At 47.5% G+C, this 19,521-nt stretch overlaps 6 protein-coding genes and 1 non-coding gene across 7 annotated transcripts; 3 read left to right on the top strand and 4 right to left on the bottom strand.

Annotated features, from left to right (window-relative positions):
• Positions 1-913: 913 nt before the first annotated feature.
• FOBCDRAFT_246109 (uncharacterized protein) lies at positions 914-2,266 on the top strand (the record flags this gene model as incomplete). The annotated part of the gene is made up of 2 exons (XM_059610739.1): positions 914-1,003; positions 1,055-2,266. The coding sequence occupies 2 exons, from the start codon at positions 914-916 to the stop codon at positions 2,264-2,266; spliced, it is 1,302 nt and encodes a 433-aa protein (XP_059466425.1).
• A 2,544-nt stretch (positions 2,267-4,810) lies between these two features.
• Positions 4,811-6,944, top strand: FOBCDRAFT_234577 (major facilitator superfamily domain-containing protein). The gene is made up of 6 exons (XM_031193906.3): positions 4,811-5,002; positions 5,050-5,201; positions 5,251-5,446; positions 5,496-6,283; positions 6,330-6,541; positions 6,593-6,944. Exons 1-6 carry the CDS (start codon positions 4,851-4,853, stop codon positions 6,734-6,736), a joined length of 1,644 nt encoding a protein of 547 aa, XP_031030527.2. The 5' UTR covers positions 4,811-4,850; the 3' UTR covers positions 6,737-6,944.
• A 762-nt stretch (positions 6,945-7,706) lies between these two features.
• Positions 7,707-9,279, bottom strand: FOBCDRAFT_254671 (major facilitator superfamily domain-containing protein; the record flags this gene model as incomplete). The annotated part of the gene is made up of 5 exons (XM_031193904.3): positions 9,025-9,279; positions 8,866-8,972; positions 8,644-8,818; positions 8,187-8,595; positions 7,707-8,136 (listed from the first exon to the last, which is right to left on the bottom strand). The coding sequence occupies exons 1-5, from the start codon at positions 9,242-9,244 to the stop codon at positions 7,707-7,709; spliced, it is 1,341 nt and encodes a 446-aa protein (XP_031030525.2). The 5' UTR covers positions 9,245-9,279.
• Positions 9,280-9,606: 327 nt separating this feature from the next.
• On the top strand, positions 9,607-11,502 carry FOBCDRAFT_172131 (uncharacterized protein). Its single transcript, XM_031193902.3, has 4 exons — positions 9,607-9,805; positions 9,856-10,401; positions 10,454-10,588; positions 10,638-11,502. The coding sequence occupies exons 1-4, from the start codon at positions 9,749-9,751 to the stop codon at positions 11,403-11,405; spliced, it is 1,506 nt and encodes a 501-aa protein (XP_031030523.2). The 5' UTR covers positions 9,607-9,748; the 3' UTR covers positions 11,406-11,502.
• Positions 11,503-11,603: 101 nt separating this feature from the next.
• Positions 11,604-11,687, bottom strand: FOBCDRAFT_t291. The gene has a single exon. It is a non-coding gene; the product is annotated as a tRNA-Thr (tRNA).
• Positions 11,688-11,919: 232 nt separating this feature from the next.
• Positions 11,920-13,763, bottom strand: FOBCDRAFT_149872 (general substrate transporter; the record flags this gene model as incomplete). Its single annotated transcript, XM_031193901.2, has 4 exons — positions 11,920-12,684; positions 12,730-13,208; positions 13,272-13,579; positions 13,663-13,763. The coding sequence occupies 4 exons, from the start codon at positions 13,761-13,763 to the stop codon at positions 11,920-11,922; spliced, it is 1,653 nt and encodes a 550-aa protein (XP_031030522.2).
• A 1,822-nt stretch (positions 13,764-15,585) lies between these two features.
• FOBCDRAFT_149070 (major facilitator superfamily domain-containing protein) lies at positions 15,586-17,136 on the bottom strand (the record flags this gene model as incomplete). Its single annotated transcript, XM_031193900.2, has 3 exons — positions 15,586-15,691; positions 15,740-16,931; positions 16,980-17,136. 3 exons carry the CDS (start codon positions 17,134-17,136, stop codon positions 15,586-15,588), a joined length of 1,455 nt encoding a protein of 484 aa, XP_031030521.1.
• Between the last annotated feature and the right edge of the window lie 2,385 nt (positions 17,137-19,521).

The raw sequence follows: 19,521 nt of genomic DNA, 5'->3' as shown, positions 1-19,521 counted from the left end.
AGACTCGAAGATCCGAGAAGTTACCAAGGACCATTTGATTGGTTGTTTTTGCTATGGACTTCAACCTTGAAACACTGTTTAGGGGCTCTTGAACACTCACGGTTGAAGACACTTGGTAAGGGAGTATGCCTTGAACACGTTTTAGGTTACCGAAGCTTCAATAGGCATGATCCAATAGGCTCGGCGCAGTAATGTATTCTGAGTCCCTTGTCCTTTTTTGCAATTCTCGATTCTCTGCTAGCACCACCGCCCTTGACGTCTTATTGTCTGCCACATTATATTGACTCAGAAAAATATCCTCATGAACTAAGCAAGCTTTCACTGAGTTTGCGGCCTGGATGTATTTCTGAATCGCTTTCACTTTTGCTAAATGGTGGGAGTCAAGAGACTTCAGTGCTCCAAAGCTAACGAATACCAGGAATGTTGTTCAGCATTATTCATAGCATTTGATAGTTATCTGAGAGCGTCCCAATGACCTCCAAAAGTAACTCTCAAATACAAAATTATACTCTTCATATTATAGAGTCATTCAACCAGACCAATACTATAAATGCATGAATAAACCACCAACAACTATAAAATTTGTCCCTACTTACGACCGCAAACAAACTTCTTTTCAACTTGCAAATTCCTCACATAACAAATCCAACTGCAGGACAGAATGCCCATCACCGTTCACTCTCACAGGGCTGATCCCCGGAAGGCACCGACCGCGAAGAGTTTGGTGACACTCGCAAACACCCTATGCACTATATCAGAACAAAAAGGGACCGACCGAGATGCACAGAGACGAGCCCTAGCAGCTCTTAGCATATGTCAAAAATTTGGTTTCGCTCGGTTCAGCGAGGCTTTCCCCGAGGAACGAGAGATCAACAGAAGGGTACGGAAATGTCTTACTGACTCACAAACGGATATGGTGTCTCGGTTGCCTACAGAGATCTATGCCATGATAATTAGATGCCTCGTCAACGATACGCGTGGGAAGTCCCCGGAGGAGATGAAAGTACGTGCCCATACTTTAAGATCTCTGACATCTACCTGTAGAGTCTTCCAGATCCTTTGCGAGGAGCACCTATATACCAACATACAATGCAAGCGACTATCGATCGAAATCAAACCACAATGGCTGCTTTGCTTCGCTCTGGCTGTTGAGCCTCGTAGAGCCCATACTATCCGGTCAATGAAATGCGACTTCAGGCCACACTATTACCAGTACCAAGCATGGCTAGAGACTCTTAGGCTCTGTACCAACCTGACTCATCTTAGACTGGCTTGGCGAGGCATGCCTCCCCAGAACTTTCTAGAACAAATGGGTAACTTAGTTGCTGCTTGTCCCAAGGTTACAGAGTTCGAGTTCCACCTGTGTCGCCATGAAGATCCCGGTCCTATCGAGACTGAACAGAAAAGCCGAAAGTTTGCGCTGCAATTCGCAGATTTTGCGCTGCAGCTTCGTCACTTGGAAGTAGTTGGCCTATTCGAATACCCCATCGAGATTCTTAACTTCGATCTCCCAAATCTGAAGTCTTTCACTCTTGACATATGGGGCTATCGAGACGATTTCTTTCAGAACCTATCTGACCGGACTCCCTGTCTAGAGACGCTGAATATATTCGGGGCTGAACAAATCTGGGTACATGATCTGGAGGCCGGATGCAAAACATGGGGAAAAGTATTACGGTCTCTTTACATCAACGACTTCCGAGTCTGGAATCTTCGCAGCGGCATCCTTTCCCATCTATTGCCCCATCTTAAAGCATTGGAAGAGCTTAGTTTGGGTCCGCAATCGAGATTCCCCCTTTCAGACATCCAGGCTATTGCTCAGACGGATGCTCCACGCCTTAAAGCTTTCAGATGGCTGGTGGATGATGCGGTGTTCGAACACGACCCGCTAGCAAATTCAGAGAAAATCAATAAAGCCATCATCGACATCTTTAATGCTCACTCTGCGACTCTCGACATCTTCATCATAGATGAAGAATTCGACTTTTGGAACTTCGGCATGGATATTTTTAAGCACCTTCACAAGGCAAAGAATCTGGAAAGCCTTCGGGTACAGCTGCATGATATACCTACAAAAGAAGAGATCGAAGGTCTTCTGACAGCATGTCCGAAGCTTGGACAGTCAGAAACGGGACTAATGGTGGTCAAGGAGTTCTTGACTGAGTGCAGCTTGGCGACTATGGAGTACAAGGAGGATAGTTTAGAGGCAGTGGAGAGTAGCTGGGGAAGTGTACACCATCCCAAGGGGATGGTAAGATCAATATAGCAAGGCCTGTGTTCCAGTCGGCATCTGCATAAATCACTCCTGTATTATTAGTTTATAGTAACAACATCACGTTTACTTCTACGAACATGCACATCCCCCTTGAATTATGCAAGGGTAACAGCACAAATTGATGAGACTGTACAGCTCCAAAGTATCAATTATCTTGCGGATGAAGGCCTGACCCACAGCCAGATCCCAAGCCTAACATCAACAAAGGACAAGGCGTCGTAGATCATGGATTAGAATAGTCTCTAGGGAAATCGCCCTCAGCGCAGGTAACTGAATACATTGCCATGTAAGATTAAGGGTGAAGCCCCTCGTAAATACTATCTTTTTCACATTTTGTGCAATGAGAGTAAGACTAACAGGAAATGTCATGGTAGAATACCAAATCTCTTGTTTTCGCTATGATAAGATATTCTGTGATGAGGTTGGGAGGTTAAAAGAAGTTTCAGCCCCAACACACAAAGGTAAAGAGCACAAATTAACACATATGGGCAATATACTCCTTGCCCTCCCTGGTGCCTAAAGATAAGATATTCGAGTGTGTATGGGTCCCTTAAGTGTGCATAATGTAGTATTGGTAAAGTTAAGGTATCTCAAAAATATTGCGTTATCTCGGGGGCACTCCCAGTTAACATTGCACACGACGATAGCAGTCATTTTTGGTTAGAGATTGCGAAGCCATGTCCAAATCTCGCTCACTTGGAGGCATCTAAGTCCACCGGTATGCTATTTATCCCTAACCTGGAATACCAGGGCCATCTTTTCAGTATCTGCCTCAAGGTTACGAGTTTTAGTCTCAAAGAAAAGACCGTTATCCCCCTCGGCCTCGCGAGTGGATCAAGAGAGCGCTTCTTAAAGTTTCGGAACCAGGCCACGCATCTCGAAACACTTTGGGATCCAGTAGCATCAGAGATATCTGAGCTACCTAAGCGATTCCCGTCACTCCAACGGCTGAAGATTGACAGCGACTGTACAGCTACTCTAGAGTGTCTCTTGGATGCATCACAAATATTGGGCAAGAATCTGAAAACACTGTATGTAAGCCAAATCAGAAAGACCCAGATGATCAAAACACCATCCGAGCCAAGACTTTATCCTCTCTAGCTCGTACTTGCACGTTCTTCAAATATCCCACCGAACCATATCTTTACTCCTCACCAGAAAGCTCATGACTGGGAAGCTATAAAGGTCAGGAATAGTTTCGGTTATCACGGCGGTTGATTCTCGTCGACCAAACCTCGTCCAGGTTCTCGACTTGGAATGGTGCCCTTAGATGTCCTCCCGAAGACTTGTTATCGATATAACATGATGGTGCTCAAATCTACGTGCCCTCAAGCTGAGATGTCCTAAAGAAGCTCGTCAGGGGGACGAATTTAGCCAAACCTATTTCGAAGACTTGGCTTACCTGTAAAGTCAGGAAACTAGGCCTTCTTCCATCTTTCAAAGAATATTGTTCAATTCTTGAACAGGGAGGGCAGACCGCCAAGTTCGCTGGCAGCTCTCCCATGTCGAATTGGATGGTGGGAGTGCCTGGTTCAAGAAGTCCATGTTGCCTTATCGTTCGCCAATATGATATCTTTCACCATAATATTTAATGTGCTTAGGGATCTTGCAGGTTTCCTCGAAACCATGGGTCAACTCCATCCGTTCATGCAGAGATTGGAGCTAAACTGCGAAGGGATAACTTCAGTAGATCTGGTGAGATTCTGCAAAACCTCAGGCTCGTCACTCAAGTTGCTGTACCCCGACAACTTGGATTATCACGGAAGTGCCCTGAGCTGGTTCTTTCCCAACATGCAAGTCCTGAAGCATTTGATCTTTGGGCCCAGATTTCCATCTACATGCCCAAGACATAACAGCCATATCGAGGCAGGCATATTTGAGAACATTTGTCGCAGAGAATTATGACAATCAACCCGGCAATTTCTTTCATGGGGCAACGTCTATGACCCGGATCACGCTCTGGCTAGATTCCTATCTGCACATAGGTTGACACTAAAGACGATGTGGTCAGATGGAGATTTCTGGTTGAACAAGGATGTCTTTGAGAGCTTGAAGCTAGTGAGGAATTTGGGTTGTATGAACCTGTAGTGGGCAGAGGGAGTCCCGAGGAAAGGCTTCTATGATCTTTCGGAGGCGTGTCCTGAGCTTAAAGAGGCATTAGGTAATGAGGATTTGCTTGATAAGCTATACGGTGATTCGTTGCAGGGCATACACCTTGAGATTGGGAATCGTAGCGATATATGGTTCGAGAATGGTTATTCGTGTTGGAATACTAGTTGGGCAGTAAGCTTGGGCTAACCTCAGAATAGTTATTAACAAGATATAAATCAAAGAGTATCAACTACAAGCAAAACATCAAGCATCGTAACGTTTCTCTGATATTCCATTGATAACGTCGTCTCGATAACAGCTATAACCGAGTAATCCCGGTCGATTAACTACGCTATTCCCCATTAAGAAAGAGATCCATACCCCCCTCTCACCGAATGATTGACAGCGATCTCGCAATTGTATTTATCATCGAAGATTTTTTCGCCTCGTTCTTTTGAACTTGGCATTGTATTTTTACTCGAAAATGGCGAGTGACGAGACAACACCACTTCTCCCCCAAAAGGGGGAAGGCAAAGGGCGAGTGAGAAATTGGCTATCGAGAGCTTTTAATGTCGAGAATCGGATTTTGCTTGCGGGGTTTCTCATCACGTTATCGTTCAGTTTTACCCAAGTTCCGTAAGTCTTTTTGTCAGTTGACTATGAATGAAGCTGATGATCGATAGATTGTTCTATGTGTTTCATTTGATGACTTGTGATTCGTTTTATGAGACGCACCCTCCATATGATGGTCCGGGCGATAGGTGCAGTCGGGATGAAATTGCGGCTGGAACGGCAACCCAATACAGTATTCTTGGCATGTCTACTACCTTCTGTGGTAAGTCAATTGCAAGTCAAATATCCGATGCGATACTGACTCTTTTAAGGAACGCTGAACCTTTTTGTTGCTGGCTGGACATCGAAAAAGTTCGGCCCCCGAGCAGCACTTTTGTGTCAGATTCTCATCCCGGCAGCTCGCGTGGTCACACAAATCTTGGGAGTAGTAGCAGGTGGAGAAAAAGGAATGATAATTATCCAAGCGACTCAGCTGATCACAATTCTGGGCGGGCCAGCTGGGTACATGTAAGTCAGCCACGAACTCACGTTTTCCAACCGCTAACATTGGCTTTAGTCTTGTTGTCAACGTCATTGCTGGAGAAGTTGTCGAACCTATCAGACGGACAGCAGTATTTGGACAGCTGCAAGGTGCCATCATGTTGGGCCAAGCGATTGGATACTTGAGTGGTGGTATGATTGGTGACGCGATTGATATTCGAGCTCCTTTCGACGTGGCGTTCATCTCCTTCATCCTCGCGGGTATCTACGTGTGGTGCGCCTTGCCATATATCTCGCCTGATTCAATGTCCAATGGAGGAAAGAACGGTCAAAAGGGCGTCTCTGGTTTTCTCGCGCCCCTCAAAATACTCACACCGCAGAGATTGCGCCTCGCTGACGGGAGAGTCAAGAGGCATCTCGGCGTCATCTTCCTCTGCAGCGGCATATTCGTTTCCGTTCTCGCCACAGGCTATGCCCCTCTTCTCATCCAGATGTACGCAACAGCGGCGTTCAACTTTAGCCAAGGAGACAACGGTTGGCTCATGTCGGAATTTGCGTTCATGAGGAGCTTCTTCCTGATTCTACTGTTCCCAAGGATCATTGCTTGGGGTCGAGGCCGTGTCATCAGATCTGAACCGAACAGCGATGATGAGGCGGAACCGGGGCATATTCCAACTGAGGCTGGGGAGTTTGATGCCACGTTGGGAGAGCAGGCTGATCATGAGCCGTACGAGGCAGTCAGCCGCAATAAAGAAGACGAGGGATGTCTCTTTGACCTTGTCTTCCTTAGGTGGAGCCTGTTGGTGGATGGTCTACTTACTACAGTTGCCGCCTTTGCGACTAAGCCGTGGCATATCTATCTTGGTGCGTCTTTGCAAGCCTCCTGCTGAACATCACTCTAACAGAACAGCTGCCTTTCTTCTCCCATTCGGTTCCGGATCCGCTCCAGCAGCAAAAGGTGTCATTACTCAGATGTGCCCAGACTCGCAACGCGCTGATGCTCTCAATGCCGTTACCTTAGTTGAGAACGTAGCGCGACTAGCTACACAGGGCTTGTTTGGCTTCATCTTTGCTAGTTTGGCTGAGGTTGGCAAGGCATATGCAACTTTCTTCTGCAATGCGGTGAGTTACTATTGTACAAGAATTCGGTGAATGCAACTAATCAGGTACTAGGCTATTGCTTTATTGGCCATGGGTGTTCTCTTATTCTCCAACTTCCCGCCTCCGGGAAGCACATTGATTGAGAGGCATGAAGAGCAGGACGAAGTTCAAAACGAGGGTAGCGAAGGTGAACCTCTCCTGAACGACAGAGACTAGAGCTTTCAAGGCGCTTCAGACACTAATAAAATAGGGGACGGAAAGAATTGGGAGAAGTCACTATCAGATTGACACAATGAATTTTCGGTGCATTTTTGAACAGCGTTTGATAGGCATGATAAAGGCTAGACTGATAGACATGAGTTCCTTCTGCAACTATTTCTGTGCACCCTTTGAATCAAGCTTCTTTTTTTATAGCTTCTCCAAATATGCATTCCTCTGCATGAGGTCTGTGACGAAACAAGTCCGGGTCCTCTCAGTCTTCAACATTTATCCAGAACCTTCTACAGAGTAGCCCAATCTACTTTTTGGCTGGTTGGTTTCTAGCCGAATTGACTAGTCTCAATCAACAGCCAACAAGCGATTCGCTGTCATCCAAGGCTATACTTCCTTCGCTTCGATCGTCGTCTGTTGCTCAGCTTCAGCTTCAGCCATGGCCGCTATCTCTCGCTTGGTCGGGGGTCTCGGGGGCAAAGGAGACTGAGCAACAACTTTGAAGATCGGAATCCAATCAGGCAGACGCTTCCCTGACAGGTGGATCTCAGCGTCTCTGACGGCGATCATGAGAAGCACTCGGAGCGTGAGATGTGCGTCGTTCCCAGCTATGTGAAGGTGGGAGTAGGGTATCTGAAACTCATCCAGCAGCTGCTTTAGATTGTATCTGTACCACAACTGTAGTGGAAATTGAGCGGCCTTAACAGTGTCGAGGATGAAAACTGGCTCAAGCTTTATGTTCAGCCGTTCCAGGAGTGAAAACTCCTGCCGACCCCCATGGACTACAAGAACGTATGGCTTCCGAGTGAACCGTTTGAGCTCCAGTCCCAGATCCGTTATCTTGACCGGCCTTGCATTTCCAAATAGGAAGTGTTGCGATCTTCCATGGAATGCTTTCTTGGGGCCAAAAACCCAATGATGAGATTTTATAAGGCGCGACTATGGTCCTATATAAGTTAGGAATAAACCTCTTAGTCTAAACCTTTTTCATCCATTGGCCCCCAGTCAATGCCTGTCTCGACATGGTCGCAAACACGGCGCCGGCCAGAATCGTAACACCACAAAAGATTATCAATCCAGAGAAACTTCCATTCTCTGCGCTGACAATAGCTCCGGCAACTGGGCTTCCAATAAGGGCACCAATTGCAGCAACACCGTAGAGCGCGCCACTGCGGGTTCCTATGCTGCGAACGTCTGAGAAACTAGCAACCATGGCTGGCACAATGGATAAAGTGCAGCCAGATGCGAACCCATATAGGGCGGCATAGGCAATAACCGAAGCGGTGGAGTGTGCAGTTAGCCATACTGTGAGAGTAAAGATGCCTCCCAGTAGGGTCAAAGGGATCATGACGTTGAAGACGCCGATTCGATCGCCGAAATATGCGGGAACAAGACGGCCAAACGTGCTTCCAGTTTGTCAGCTGGTGCTAAGAATGGTAGTGGTAGAGTGACTTACGAAGCGGCATTGACGATGGACACCAGGTATTGAGCCAGGCTATCCGACACACCGAGTTCCTTCGCTTGGACAATGATGAAGTTGAACGGCAAAAAGGAACCGAGATACAACATGAATCCGGCGACGGTTAAAAGAAGAAATGGCATCTCCTTGAACGGAGTGATGAAGTCTTTGATGTCAAACTTTCTTCTCGGGGGTGGTAGTCTCGACTTGATAGTAACATTGGCGATTACCAGCAGTCCCAAGAAAAGGAATGCCACAGATCGCATCGCCCAACCGAAGCCAACTCGGACCACAAGCTTATTTACCATGATTGGAAGGACGACACCTCCGAGACTGGATCCAGCAGTGATGATTCCAAAGGCTATAGCACGATGACGCCTGAACCATGTTCCAGCAGCAGCGATGGCTAGATATCGTCAGTCCTGTCATTGGAGCTCTGGAGAAGGATGCTTACGCGCGTAGAAGAGAAATGAACAGCCTAATGCACTGCAAATACTTTGAGATAAGATAATCTGATAATATCCCTTCGACAGGGATGTCATCATTAGACCGAAAACGTGGAGGAATGAGCCGATCAGGATGGGAATACGAGGGCCGTAATTATCTGTCATGTAGCCGACCACTGGGCCCTATTTGTTGTTAGTCAGGTCTTTAAAAAAGCACAAGCCAGACATACCCAGAAAAACAGCATAAATGACTCGATGGATGAGATCCATGCTACATCGCTAGATGAGTACGACCTGAGTTGATTCTGTTCGTAGTAATCTTGAAAGATGCCGATACCTAATCCTTTGTCAGTGTCTCCTTCGTCATCAATGAGATGAAAGTGACGAACAATTAATCCACCCAAAACTGGCAAACACAGCAAAAAAGCCTCCAGTAACAACTAGCCAGGCTTGTAATCCTCCATCAGGCGGAGGACCAAAGTCTGGTGCTGAAGTCCCTTCTTGCTGTGAAGGCGCTTTTTCGCTATACGGCTCGATTTGGGAAGGGCGGTCGTCATCGGAGGCGGGGGATGAAAGGGATTGATGACGGCTTGGTTCTGATGCGGCCATTGCTGCGTTTTGGAGGCTGGTAGCTAAGTGTGAGGTGTTCTGGGGTGAGGGAGCAGTGACTTGATGCGAAAGATACTCTACATGCTTAAGATACTTATTATATAGCTGTTTCAATTCACAACGATCTACATCATGCTCGTTATCTTACAAATTCGACCCTTGGCCAATTCTCGCGAGATGGTTCCGAATGAAGGATAGCTTCATCGGAGAGTGCTCGGTCTGAGCGCTAAGCTTTGATCCCTGTCGGTTATCTCGAAGGATGATGCCGAATGTAGTTTAGGTTCTCGGCTTCTAACCCTTGGATACCCGCTAAAACGCGTGCTGACATCTCTCCGCTGCGTTGTCTTTCAGTCCCTTAAACTTTCCCTTCAAGCCACGTTATACGCAATTACGGTAAGAGATATCCCTGTCAAGGCTCTCGACGTATGGTACTACATATAGTCTAGCGCAGCCCTTGATCGAGAGCTTTGAGACCATGTTCTTTGTTTAGCCTTCTTGATAAGCATGGTTGGTGTTTCCAGATCCAGAGCATGCGCTGATTGCAAAAGACGTCGCGTCAAGGTCTGACTCACCTCTATCTCAACAATTCTTCATTACTAAATAGTTTTCAGTGCGACTTGACGTCGCCTCGGTGTCAGCGTTGCACCAAGGCCGGAATTATCTGTCGTGGAATCCGTAATCAACCTACCCTATGGGTTCATCGGACTCCGACCAAGCCCAATGTGTCCGCCCTCTCAGTCATACAGTCGCAACAGCAGACCAACTGGTTGAGCTTATTGCAGCGTATGCGCTACCAAATCAATTCGAAAGAGACATATGATGTGCCGACTTTTCGATCACAAGCATTTTCTATCGCGGTCAGCATTTACTTTCCGCAAGGACGGTATACGACGAGCGAAGAGGATCATAGTTCAACGCCATCTTCATGGCTCAAGGCTGTGTGTAATATGGAACACCCTAGCGAGGCTCTCGACCACTCACTCGCAGCATTTGTTGCGATTCAGATTAGGCTGTCTGGTGAAGTGGGTGTGTCTTACGACGAGGCGATTGAGTTATACAACCATGCACTGTCCAAGGTCATCCATGTTCTTGACTGTCCGTGTATCGGTAACAATGACGAGAGTCTTGCCGCTATTGTCATTCTTTCCACGTGTGAGGTAAGTGAAAGATTCTTGACATGTTGAAGAGTCGCGCACTGATCTTAACTAGCTTTTCCTGTTCCACGCAAGCACAAGCTGGAACGCCCATGCGCAAGGTGTATCCGAGATCCTTCGTCACCGAGTTGTACCTGAAGCAAACACTTCAAGCTGGAATGACTTGTGTCGACGTCTCTGCGTGATATGTGTAGGACCAGTTCCCCGAGCAACCCTGAAATGTCTGCTGACTATCCCAGGTCATCCAAGCCCTGTCACAGAAAAAGCCTCTCAACCTTGAACCCAATCTTTGGCGAAAGCACATTGGCCCCTGGGCTGCCCCAGAGTCCTTCGGTGCACTACTTGACATGGCCATTGACATTCCCGCGGTGATGGCCGAAGCGCACACCCTGGCTTTGAGCAACGAAAAAGATCGTGAAAAGCTACTAAGATACGTGAATCTGCTGATTGAAAAGTTCCATATTCTTGACGACTGGCGAGCCCTTGTGCACCGCAACATAGCTGCACGCAACCAAACGCCGCTATTCTGGTCTGTCCCCTCCAGAGCGAGTAATCCAGCAGACGATGGATATCCAGATAGACTATTTCCGTTCGCTCTGATATTCTCGTCTGTGGAGGGGGCTAGTCCGTGGATCCTCTGCTCCAGCATCATGTTGGACATCCTTGAAACCATCTTGCTTCTTCGCGGAAAACTTGGAAGTTCGGATGCCTCACCATCTCTTGGCGAAACCCTCGATGGCTATAAAGAGCAGGGCTCACCGAATCAAGCAGACGCTGACCATATTGCGCGCATGCTATGCCAAAGTGTTGAGTATTGCTACCGGAGTGAGAATGGCACATTCGGTCCGCAAATAACATGTAATGCTCAAGCCACGTTGCTGGGTTATTTTGCAGGCCGTGGTATGAAGAGGGAACTTGAGTGGTGTCGGGCGATCAAGTACATGAAGGGGCCGGGCACGAGTTTTGGGATTGATCTGATGCAGTTCAAGCCACCGCCTGAACTGTAGGCGCTGGTTTGATGGGAGATGTAAAAGTCTATGCGATGGTCAAGGTAGAAAATGAAGACATTATAACTACATCCCTACCTCGAGAAGTAAATTGAAAGACAAAAAGAAGATACCTATTAGCTGCCGAAGTGCCTGCTGCAAGTCAAGGTAAAAATGGATTCTAGGTGAATTGCAAAAGATTAAGTTGAATAAACCAATTGCCCCGTACTGGAATCGAACCAGTGATCTTATCATTTCGTGTGAAGTTACTAGTGATACGCTTTACCACTGAGCCAACGGGGCTGAATCTTATTGGTTGAGAGTGCCACCCAGAATAGTGATCATGAATTTAAGGACAGTGGGGAAACTGTTGTCAGTACCTCGATTGCTCGACCATCTATGGACATTGTCTTGACTATTTCTATTTAGTCAATCTAGAGTGCCCTTTACGAATGGTGTGTAGTGATTACATAAATTGCAATAACAGTTTAGCTTACAAGACCTAACAAGAGTAATCTGCCATACAGTGCATTCTTCATGCACTCATGTTCACCTCATCCCCAGAACCAGCCTTGACACCAGGCTCGACGTCCATAACATCCCTGTTGTGAGCAGAAGCAGTAACAAGTCCAGGCTGCTTCTCCTTCAACTCTTTAAACTTCTTCTCAGCGTCCCAAACCCAGGGTGTATCGGCTGCAAAGAGCAGATCCATCTCTTCGAGAGTGCGTTGGTTACTCTCAGGATACAATGCCCAAACCATGGGAATTGCTATGATGTTGCAGGCTCCAAAAATATGAAGCGTGTTCTCGCCAATAGCTGAAAACATGACGGGACATAGAAGGGTCAACCATCCGTTACCGATGGACCAGCCGAAAACACCGAAAGCATTACCCTTGGCTCGAACTTGCAGAGGAAAGATTTCGGCGGGGTAGAGCCAAGGAACTGTTAGCCAGGTGGCTCCAAAGACCGAAGTAAAGATGAAGACGAAGGAAGCTGCTGCAGCACCATATGAGCTAGCCTTGTCGAGATCACCCGCATTGCGCGCTTCTTGGCCAAGTTTGGAGAACCCAGCGGCGAGGAACATGGCTATTCCTTGACCGACAGCGCCCCAGTAAAGCGTCCATCTTCTGCCGATGCGATCGAGTGTGTAGACGCAGATGAGCGTGGCGAACATGTAGAAGATGTTGTTGAGACCACTGATCCATTGGGATTTGCGTGTGTCAAACCCGGCTATTCTGAAAATTGTAGGGGCGTATACTGTTACGCCGGCGATGCCGACCCATTCTTGCATGATTTGGAGCTGTCCTTGTTAGTTGCATGGCAAGATAGTGGTATGTAGACTTACCCAGATAACCAGTTGAACACGTCGACCAGTATGGAGTTCACCTGATCCAATACCGAAAAACATATGCAAATATGAGTTCTTAGAAGACTCTTTGTTCTCAAGCTGAACGATGTTTTTGATATCGGTGTACTCAGCATGAGCGCGGGAACGGTCCGCCTCACTCGACCCACGCAGACGACGAAGGATATACTGGGCTTCATCGTCTCGTCCAACCTTGACAAGCCAGCGAGGGGACTCGGGGAAGAACCAGACGCAGCCTAGTAAGACAAGGAGAGGGAGGATTTGGAAGGCGATAGGGAACCGCCAGCCAAACTGACTTCCGTTGTTGTCAATGTACGAAAGGCCAAACTCCAACCAGTAGGCCACTACCACACCGAAGATGTTAAGAGTGAACTCGATCGCGATGAATTGGCCTCTTGAGGTATGTTCGGCTGTCTCGGTAGCCCATACCGGTACGATGGCGTTGAGAATTCCGGTTCCTAGACCCTGCTGTCAATAACACTTTAAAAGATGGGACGTCCATCTTGGTAGGGTTGTAGTACCTATGCCGTTGACTGCGCGTGAGCAGATCATCCAGTCGTGGTTCTGAGCTGAGCACTGTAGCGCTGCACCAACAATAGCCCAGGCAGCACCAATAGCGATTGTCTTGATACGTCCAACTTTATCTCCTACCCAGCCTCCGAAGAGACAGCCAAAGAGAGTTCCGAGGTAGTAAACTGAGACGATACCGCCTTGGAGAAGACTATCGGTGATGACTGGCTCGCCGGTCTTTTCGTCCACGTAGCCGAAGCCCATCAAGTCTATGTAGTCTTTCGAGTTGTTGACACCTCCCATCATTCCCTGGTCATATCTGAAATCATCAGTAAAAACTCAACTGAAGCTCAAACAAATATCTTTAAAGCGTTGGAGTTGCAGAAAGTGATGAGGTCATACCCAAAGAAGAAGATCGACAGAGCAGCAACACAATTAATAGCGATGAGAAGCTGACGCTTCTCAAAATGATTAGCAACATTGAAACCTGGAAGGCACTCCATGATTGCTATTTGGCATTTAGCTAGTAGTTTGAGAATCTGACGATGATCTCGTGGGCAGGTGTTGCATTTATACTTGCTGCAAGTGACTGGTTGTGTGGAGGATCAGACGTGAGATCCACATCGGATAACCGTATTTGCTCATTATCAGAGCGTTTTAATTAGCGTGGTTACTTGGGCGAGGGGCGGAAACATGGCCGTTGGTCAAGTTGTTTCCGTGAGGCTCTGGATCAAAACTTGGTCATGATCTCAACGCAGTACCAGATCCCAAGCAGATCACTCTTCCTACTTCCTCGTGAAGCCAAATAAATACTACCTTATCTCGTCTTCTCCAGATCCAAAATTGACCATATTCTTTTCCTTCCTAATCCCAAATTTTCAATGTCCTTCCTACCATCGCATCTCAAACGCAGTGTCATCGACAACTCTTGCCCCAGGTTGAGAATTGGAGGTGGTGGAGACATTTTAGACTCCCCCATGTTTCGTTTATGCGCTCCAATCAACAATCTACATTCTGAGATTTTACTGGGTCTGAGAGGAGATTTGCTGGAGTTGAGTGGTATTCCCACGTTTTATTCTCGTTGACAAGGATCATTCTGCGACAGGCAGCAGTTTAAACAAACATCGGCATGCGGCTCCGATGCTTTTTGTGTTACGTTAGAGCTTCAAAGCCTTGACATCGAGTCATTCTCGCATCTGTCGTGTGATCTGTTGTTGCAATGGAGATACATACATCTGCGGAGTGTCCGCTTTTCCTCTGGCTTCTCAAAGTTGGGGTATCCCCAGGCTTGCCAGGCTGAGTGAGCATCACCAGAGGGTTGATCAGTGGAGTCTTTTCGCTGAAGGCCTCTGAGAGAAAAATGTTTGCCGATGTGCCGGGCAATGCCGCTATGACATCGTTTCTTGGTTTAGCCGGGAATAAAAGCGTGGACCTTGTGTTGGAGCAACCAAGAATTCAGCTTGCTTGGCCGATCAAGTTTTTGCTGATGGCTAGGATTGTCTCGGGGATAATTCCGCGGCATGTTCACAGCGCGGTTTGCCTGACCTGACCAGCGGAACGAGAGCTGCGGAGTTCCCAGATGAGGGTATCACAGGCAATGTTCAGTGATACATGGGAGGGTGAATACCATGGTTCAATTTTCTTCTTATCTTAGTCGTAAGACGTCATTCTTCCTAACGGCCGAATGATTAACCTTCGGCCGGACCCGATTCTGGTGAAGCGGCACAGCACTCTGGGATTCAGATTTCGGGAATAACTCCACTGACTGAGATGAAGGTGCTTCGGCATAAAAAACAGACCAGCAACCAACTATATGGATCCGAAAAACGCTGAAAAACTCTCGATGCTCCGAAAGTATGAAGCGTGACGAGCATCTCATAATCGCATGCCTGTTCATCACAAAGATTGCCTTTCCTCGCGAGGAATCAGCGATCGGGGTTTACACCGGTAGTTGATGGTGCACAGGGGTTTCAGCGGCTTCCCCAATGTCGTTAGTGAACTCTTAGTCCCTGTCTTGGGGTGCAACAGGGCGATCATCACGAGTCATGGGCCAGCATCCCAGCTACGGTATTGCCTACCCGGTGGAGGAGCATTGAATCAGCAGAATCACAGCATTTGGCAAATAAAACAATGAATGGTCCTTGATTATCACGCTGCTGATATATCCTGACATCTTCAAGAACTTCGTTGTTCTTTTCTACGGTCATGTTCATCCTAGAACATGTCCTTTTGCTCCCGACCTCTCATTCCCATCAATACCTAGATACCCAGCTCGCCAAACATACCCCATCCAAAACGGGATTTCCTCAACAAAGATACAATTGTTTAGTTGACGGATGCAGTTTTGGAGTTGGCAGTCTTAGATCCAGTATCGGAAGAGATATCACCTGTTTCCTCGGACAAAAACTGAGTAGGGGCTTCAGCTTGAGGACTGTCAATTGTTAGCCGATGTTTCATGTCAGGGATTATGTCTACTTACTCTCGGTGCTTCAGCCATAGGTGAAGGGCATGCGTCGCAATGAGCAGACCTATAGCACATCCCAATGCAAATGGGTAACCCTTCGGGAAACGAGGTCCTTCGACAGTCGGGAAGACAAGCAAAGGTGTCCAAGCTGTTGTCGACTGGGAGATAGCGTTGATCAAGACAAGCGTGAAAGACCGTTCAGCTGGGGATGCTCGAAGCTGCGTATTGACCCAGCCATGAAGAACACTTGAAAGCGCGACTGACGCGTAAATGGTTGAATATGCGAACCAGAGTGCTGATTCTGGGACATTCCAGATGGTGAGGATGGTAAGTCCGAGGGCGTTCCAGACAGTCGAAACAGTGATAGCCCATGCAGGCCCCAACACAAGATCTGATGCAAAGCAAACGAAGAGGGTATAAAAAATGCCCAAGGCTGGTGCGATGGTACCCAACTCGTTGACCTTGGCCTTCGAATAGCGATTAAGACTTTTAATCCATAAGAGAAAAGAGCCAGAGCTACTGTGAGTTCCAGCGTTCCAGAATAAGACATCGACGAGAATGATACCCCAGAATTGGGGTGACAGGACGACCTTCTTCAGGTGTCCTAGCTTCATCTTTCCATGACTGCTGTGACCCGCTCGTTTGAGCCGCTGCTCACCAACATCGATGTCATGCTGGCTCAAAACTCGACGATTCGGTTGATCAGGCGTTCCTGGAATAACAAAGTATCCTGCGATACCGACCGGAATGGTGATTAGCGCACAGATGATATACATCCAGCGCCAACCCTCCAATCCATTCACACCATCGAGTCGAGCTGAAGCACCAGCCTGAATGAGGCCGGCGGTGAGTGTTCCGAGAGACAAACCGACGTAAAAGATTCCTCCTCTTCGGGCGATTTCATTCCCCCTGTACCATGAGCCAAAAAGGTAGTGCATGGTTGGGAAGAAAGCTGCTTCAAACCATCCGACGAGGAATCTGTAAGCTGCCAGTTCGGCGAAGCTGTTGACTCGGTATTGAAGTAGCGTGAAGATTCCCCAGCAAACGTCCAAGCCGGGGATCAGCCAATGAATGGGGACGTAGGTGAGAAGGAAGAAGAAGGGGATCTGGCCAAGGACGGCGCCAATGATGTAGAAGGTTTGTAGTTGAACGAGTTCATTGCCCTTGAAGCCCAGATCCTCTTTGAGACCCGCAACGTATGCATTATCTTCAGAAGGTTAGTTAAAATGCTAGAACGAAGTGGAGAGAGACATACTCAGGTTGGACTGATCAATGTACTTCACCCAATAAGCTATCACAGCATACGGGACGATAAGAAGATCAAGCTTAATAATAAATTTGCGTTCCTCCGGTGTATCTGTATCAGAATACCACTGGATATGATACCACTTCTTTTGTTTGGCGACAGACATTGTGATGGATGTGCAGATGAAGGATCATGCAGGATAGTTGGAACGATGGGTAGGGGCTTTAAAGCATATGCGAACGCAAGCAAGGATCCGAAAATTGGGATCTCGAGAGACTAGATGCGTTCTTTATCGGGCTGGGTGACACTAGACGTGGGTGCCATGTGTACATTGAGAGATAGTGCTTGCTTGGCGTATTGCATGATTTGACGACACCTTGATGCGACGACCGACTTCGGGGAACATCAGATCTAGATACCGAGACCAGGTAAGGGATTTCTTTAGATATAATGTGATGAATTAGATGTGAAGAAACCCACTCTGTTCTTATACCTTTTCTCTGATTGTCAGCGATTCGAGTTCTCAACTCGTATCTGTAGACATTTGCAGATCTGTAGTTTCAAGTTCTTGGATTCATGCAATGGAATCTTCGAACCAATCAAATAACTCTACCGGACCAATAGCGATATCGAGAATTACTTGTTTTGGGCAAATGTGTCTTTCGGGGTTGTTATATGGGGGAAAATATTCTCTCAGACGCGGGGCGAATTGCGTGCTCCCAATGTCGCAATTTCATCCCTGTGCGACGTTTCGTGGCGGGCTGAGGCGATTGGCGCCAATGAAAACTATTGATATGATACTTTGATAGAATACGACAAATGGGCTTTGGGTAATCTGAACTGCCGGAAGTGAGTTGTTGCGTGGAAATGAACGGGCCGATGGGGGTGCTATCCTGTGAGCAGACAGATTTCGGCGCGCCTGACACCATCGAGGGACTCACAAGCTATAACCTACAGGCTCCGTACGCATGGGCGAGAGCCATAGACGGGCCTGGACTTGGGCGTATGTCATCTAGCAATGGTTGATGTCAGCTCGAGCACTCAGAACTGGGGGAGACCGAAGATGTGAGTGAGGCAAGCAACAAAACAAGCGGCAGAAGAGTTAATGAGACCCAGTAGGACTAGCCTTCGCAGCGCTATCATGAAGAGCTCTATGAAGCTTAGTCACTTGGAGGTAATATCCAACGAGAGTCTAAAGTCTGTGGTCCGTCTGTTGGCAGCAAGTTGTACCTAACGAGGCTGGCCACTGGGTGACAGTTGCACGGATTATCTATCGCACGCTGTGCTGTCCCGCTTGGGATCAAAGGATTGGTACACGAGCGCTGATGCTAAGAGGACTCGCCCAGGGGAAAGGTTATATTCTAAAGTCACCTTGTACCCTTCAGCGAAGAGTGGTCGAGTGGTATCTACCTATGAACCTATAGAACCTAAAATCCGCTCCTAAAAACCTTCCTCCCTCGGCCACTCTTCGTTTTTTGTTCGCGTGTTCGAATCCTGCCCCTCATGAATTAATCTTTTGGCAGTCGGACTATGGCACTTCTCCCTCGATATTGAATACGCAGTCCAGTTCCAACGACTCTAGATGTTTCCTAAAATCTAATCGTGCATCCCATTGCGGAGAGTGGAAGCCAGAGATCGTACATGCATACGGGCTATCGCTCGATCATATTGAAAGTCGAGACGGTAGAGTTCTTAGAGACACGAATCTGCATATAACTTCAGCGTCTTGGGAGAACTCGAAAAGCCTCATCCACTTACCACATTGCCGCAATAGGGACAAGAGTGGCCAGGAATGACCGAAACTTCCTTCTCAGTCGTAGTGCACTTAGGGCACAGGACACCAGGCATTTGTTTGGTGTCAGGGGATGAGTCATAAGATATTCCGAGATCCCTACCAGGCATGTTGAGGTTGTTTCGGCGATGTGATGTTGAGTCTGTTAGTGTAGAGTGGCGATGAAGAGTCTTGGGGGAATTCTATGGATAGAACAGAGTTGAGCTTTCGAGATGAGGGATACAACCCTGATGGGATGACAACTGGTGTCTGTGTTCATCCAAACTGGTCATGTTTGGAATACCAGTGGAAAATCTTACAATAGTGTTCACAGGATTGGTGCCTATTTGCTTGGTGAATCAGATGGTTCCGTCGTCTGTTCAGGCAGTGCATTCTTTGGGATAGCAGTGGCAGCACCCCTAACGGGATTATGTTCGATGCAATTCCAAATACCCAAGAGTTTAAACTCAACAGAGATTTCAAAGCTCTTCTCGGATCATGACCGTCATTATATGGGGTGTGAGTATCTAGTAATGTCCTTAGCTGTCGGATTTCGTATCAGAGACGCCCATGACTATTCCCGCCGCCCTGATTTAGGTCCTCTTTTACTAGTAGTGTCAACTTTATGGGCAACTTTCAGTTACTTTACAAGTTAAAACATTGCTCCTTGACCATCTCCACACTCTGGCAGGTTGAACTGTGCTTGGGCCCTCTGACCTTCAGGTTGAGTACTGGCAGTGACCATCACTAAGTCATTAAAGCACAATTCCAAGTCACCGC

Source organism: Fusarium oxysporum, chromosome XII (assembly GCF_013085055.1).
Source record: "Fusarium oxysporum Fo47 chromosome XII, complete sequence".
Lineage (NCBI taxonomy): Eukaryota > Fungi > Ascomycota > Sordariomycetes > Hypocreales > Nectriaceae > Fusarium > Fusarium oxysporum.
Note: the sequence above shows the minus strand (reverse complement) of the source record. Positions and strands in the feature narration are given on the sequence as shown.